General features: G+C 31.9%; 1 protein-coding gene across 1 annotated transcript; it reads right to left on the bottom strand.

Annotated features, from left to right (window-relative positions):
• Window positions 1-494: 494 nt before the first annotated feature.
• On the bottom strand, window positions 495-3803 carry LOC112805455 (cation/H(+) antiporter 15-like). Its single transcript, XM_025847841.1, has 3 exons — window positions 3609-3803; window positions 2439-3443; window positions 495-1766 (listed from the first exon to the last, which is right to left on the bottom strand). Exons 1-3 carry the CDS (start codon window positions 3801-3803, stop codon window positions 495-497), a joined length of 2472 nt encoding a protein of 823 aa, XP_025703626.1.
• Between the last annotated feature and the right edge of the window lie 1054 nt (window positions 3804-4857).

Genomic DNA, 4857 nt, shown 5'->3' on the forward strand with positions numbered 1-4857 from the left:
TAGTTAAATAAAAATCTAGTTAACTTAAGAATAAGTAAATTAAAATTAAAACCAAAATAAATAAAATAAATATAAACTATTTAATAGAGAATTTATGTGATATATGATATTAGCATACATAATAATAAAAATTAAAGAGTGACATAACCTGGGCCAGTTGGAAAGCAGGCACGCTTGTAAATGACAAGGCTCTGGAAGCTGTATACTATAATTAGCATATATAATAAAGAAGCACTACATAGCTTGGTGAAGGGTTTGAACTCACTTACACATTTTGGAAAAATTCCAAAATTACAAGCACTGGCTTCGGACTGGACGGACCAAAGATTAAATTTTATATCCTAAACCGATGAATTGGGTCTTATCCTAAATCGGTGAATCAGATTCTAACCCGGTTTGGTTTAATTTTTATAACCATACCTAAAAGGCTAAAACTTTAAATTTTAAAGTACTATTTTGAAAAAAAAAAAAAAAGGGTCAATCCGAATGTACTCTTATTCTGCCTTCACAATTAGCGATCCAAAGCGACTATTATTAGCCATATGGTCTTGTTTCCTCTCGAGTTTCATCCCTCCAAAACCATACTGTTGAACAACTAAAATAGATGAGTTTGTACCAAAAATATTTGAAGCTAAAATATCCCCAATAACACCTAATTCCAAACAATCACACCATTCTAGTAAGTTTGAGAAGAGTATGGAGTTCCTGCAATTTCCTTGTCCAACTACGTATAAATCACACCCTCTTTGGTCAAGTGCTTTCAACACTCTAGGGATATCTTCACCTGCACGAATATCAGCCTCTGAATAAGATATATAATCCTCATTATTCACCGCAGTGTATCTAAATTTACTTATATATTCATCATCCAACTCCTTCTGCTTATCGTTATCCATCGCATTGGACAATATCCCCTCTGCTTCTTCAGAATGATGAGATGCTTCTTCTGCAGCAGCAGCAGCTTCATCTAACAAACAGAGTCGAACCATTGATAGTTGAACCCTCGGATGCCCTGCCATCTTCCACGCAATTGCTAACGCTTCACGGTCATCCGGGCCTCCGACAAAGATCATAAGAATATGAAGACATGTTTGAGAGAAAGTTACAAGACCACGGTCTATGAATATTCCCACAGAACAAGGCGCGTCTTGCATTACATTCTTGTTTATATCTCTGTATACGACATTGGTTGTTTCTAGTAAGTTACCATCTGAACTTAATTGCTGGTGGAAGGGAAGAAGAATCAAGCTCGTGCCTCTTTCTCTTGCAGAGATGTATATATCCTGATGAATGGTTTCATAGGACGAGACCACGCTCGTGGTCTCGACTCTAAAAGCGTCATTTCCATTTCCATCTCCGTTATTTCCAAGGGCCTTGAAGGTAAAAGCAATGTTTTCTGACTCAACTTGAGACTGGGTGAGATTACTTTGCACTCCAAGCTGGGTACTTGGCTCCATATGAGCAACAACAAGTGCGGCAGCACGTTGTGTAATTTCGACAAGGTACAAGCCGAAGACATGTATTGGGGAAAGTCTAGTAGCATTGAATAGTTCAAGGATGTTGATCATGCTCGTAGCATGGTGATTATTGTGAACACATGCCAAAATTCGGAGCTCTGCATTCGCTCTTAGCTTTTGTATGGTCCTTAGCTTGTTCTGTTCAAATCGCTTTCTTGGCTTGAACATGAAGTTAATCATTGGTGAAACTACTATGGTCATTAGAAGAACGGCAGCAGTGAGGACAGAATATGTTGGTGCAAAAAAGATCTACGCCCACAAATTTCAACAATCAATTAAATATATTTCTATTGTACGCATAAAAAAAGAAAGTAAACAGCTACATTACCCTTTAAAACATAGTATAAGTAAATTTTATGTTTCTAATTATTTGATGATTAGTTTTTGCTTAATTTATTTTATATGGTAAATTTTAAATATTTAAAAATTATTTTTTTATATTTTTTAAATTAAATATTAATTTTTAATATTTTTTAACAAATTAGATATTATTTTTTAGGCATCATAACAATTATTTTAAAAAATTATAAAATTGACAATTTATTTTTCAAACAAAAAAAAATATATTTTTCACCTTCTAAAAACTAACAATATTTAATAAATAATCAATCAAAATACTCTTATTTCTACTTAAACTTTGAAGATAATTTATTAAATGTTATTTACCTGTAAAGAGAGATGCGTATATTTCTTTTTTAAAATATTAAAATATCAATAATTCTAAAAAAATATAGGTAAACAATTCTTAACTAACTAATTTTAAATAACTAGAATTAATAATCATTAATTTTGCATCGATAAAAAACACTTGTTAATTTGTTATTGGTTAGACCTCTATGGATTAGGTAGCAAATTGATAATATTATAGTTTTTCAAAAGCTAAATTGATTGTCTACTAAAAAGAGTAAATAAGAAAATTACCATCTTATCCCAAACAATGCTTAGCATTATGAGCGCTAAAGCTCCTTTGGTGTTGAGAAGCAATCCTATGGCAAAACCATCTCTAGCAGACTTACCAGATAAGGAGGTGGCAAATAAAGTTCCCAATATCTTTGTGACACACAGTAAGATTAGAACCAGCAAGGTCAATGGCCAATTTGCATGAGAAAAAACGGATTTTATTATAAGTCTCATTCCATTGCCTGAAAAGTAAAGTGGCGCCAGAAACCCTCCACCAAAGTCATCAGAAACCGACATAACCAAGTCAGCAAATTTCCCGTGAGGCAAAATTAGTCCGTACACAAAAGCACCAACAATGGCATGTGTTCCAAGAATGTCTGTAACATATGAACATGCAAAAGCTCCCATCACCACAAAAAGGAGTTGGTACTCATCCCATTCATCATTTTCTGTCTTGCGTTCAATAATCTTTTTAAGTAAAGGGCGGACCAAAAAGATGCACACAGTAAGGAACAAAACTGTGCATAGCACTGAATAAATTGCATTGGAGCTATCAATTGAAAATGGCACCAATAATGTGAAGAGAATCCAGTTGTAAGTATCACTAATCATGCCGGCCGTTAATGCAACTTTGCCTAGGCTGGTGTAATGAAGCTTGAGCTCAGAAAGGATTTCAACTAGGTTTGGAAAACCTGTAACTGTGAGAACTAAAGTCCAAATTAAATACGCATGACTTGAAACTTGTTCAAGCTTGAACGTATTATTGATATAGAATTTTCGATGCAGAGCATATAATCCTGGTCCTGTTAGAATGGGAAAGATGATTCCCATGGCTGCAATGCTTGTAGCTTCTTTCTTGGATTTTAGAATTGTGTCTAGGTTCATTTCCAGGCCATTGAGGAAAGCGTAGTAAATGAGGCCAAAATGTGAAGCAACTTCAACATTGAGTATTCCGTTTACAGGATAAATGAAGCCGAATACTTCTGGAATGTTCCCCAATAGTGGTGGAGTCAGTAAGAAACCAACCTGTCATAAATTTCAAAACCCAAAATTATTATTAGAATCGGTTAGAAAAATAAATTATTAAATAAATTGTTGAAAAATATGCATAATTTCATTGATTAAACATTAAATTGTTAATATCTAATTTATGAAAAATTAAAACTAGCAGATACTCATACATAAACTTACAAAGACAAATGAAATGATGCGAGGTTGATGGAGAGGTCTGAATGCATTGAAGAGAAGACGACCCACTAATACAGTGAAGAAAATTTGAAATGCAAGCATAGGAAGCTCTGTTTCTAGGATATTACTTGTTTGCCACATTCGATGTTCATCGGATACAAACATGTTAAAACATGCAGGTGGCAAGAAATCTCCCATAGTTTTCTTCTTCAAGTATTCAATTCGTTTCCCCTTTAGAATCTCTCTATTTTGGCCAAACAGAAATGAAGTATTAACGATGTATTTCAATACGTCTCCATTTAAAGTAGCATTTCCCTTATTCAAGTTTTCAATTCCCACATATATTCTCCTATTTTAAGGGAAGGGATATTTTGTTTTGTTTTGGTGGTTTTGTTTTTTTGGTTGAAAAACAGAGATAATTTTCACAAGGTAAAATATTGCTCTACACATTGAAAAGGAAGTTAGGCGTATAGCTGTCTTATAGTTACACAGTTGTCTTGTACACATTGGTTATCTCAAAATAGCAAAATAAATAAATAAAAAGTAAAGTTTAAAAGATAAATCGTTAGATACCAAGTGTAACAGAGACAGTTATATGCGTTTTAAAAAATCTTACTAGTCAAGTAGTTAAGTATTGTAATATAGACCGTCATATGTTAAAACATAATACACCATCATTAGGAAAACTTATCCTATCTATAGTAAAGTTGTGCAATTTATACTACGTGATAAAGTTATCAATTAAATAATTTTAAATTTTGAAAACATTTATTAGAAAAAAATTCACAACTTTTACAAACAATAACTTCAAGATTATACCCTTGCTTTATTGATATTATTTATCATTACTCTAGTTTACTTTGGAACAACCATTACTCTAATTAATTTAATAAATAATTAGTAACTTTTATATAAGTAATGTTAGAAAATAATACTATATCAGCCAATTTCAACTAAAATGATAGTAAGTTGTTGAACAAATTCATTATAAAAACTCACTAAAAATAAGTTTTTGTTAGGTTTGAATTTCGAATTTTTTTTTCTAGTTGAGTTTCATATGTTATTATTTTTAAGAATTTTAATTTTTTTCCCCTTATATTAAATATTGATTACAATGTTATTTATACAATATTAGCTCCCAAGACTTTTTCTTTTTATATACTAACACCAGAGCGAATTTGTTACTCTCACACTAATTTAAGAATAACATACTCTAATATATTTTAAGAAAAAAAGATAATATATTATATAC

This window comes from Arachis hypogaea, chromosome 6 (assembly GCF_003086295.3).
Source record: "Arachis hypogaea cultivar Tifrunner chromosome 6, arahy.Tifrunner.gnm2.J5K5, whole genome shotgun sequence".
NCBI lineage: Eukaryota > Viridiplantae > Streptophyta > Magnoliopsida > Fabales > Fabaceae > Arachis > Arachis hypogaea.

Excerpts from the sequence above, each read along its gene's own strand:
- LOC112805455 (XM_025847841.1), bottom strand. The coding sequence starts at position 3,803 with ATGGGAGATTTCTTGCCACCTGCATGTTTTAACATGTTTGTATCCGAT. Across the intron at positions 3,444-3,608 it reads GCATCATTTCATTTGTCTTT|GTTGGTTTCTTACTGACTCC; the intron begins GTAAGTTTATGT and ends AATTTATGACAG. Across the intron at positions 1,767-2,438 it reads GCATTGTTTGGGATAAGATG|ATCTTTTTTGCACCAACATA; the intron begins GTAATTTTCTTA and ends TTGTGGGCGTAG.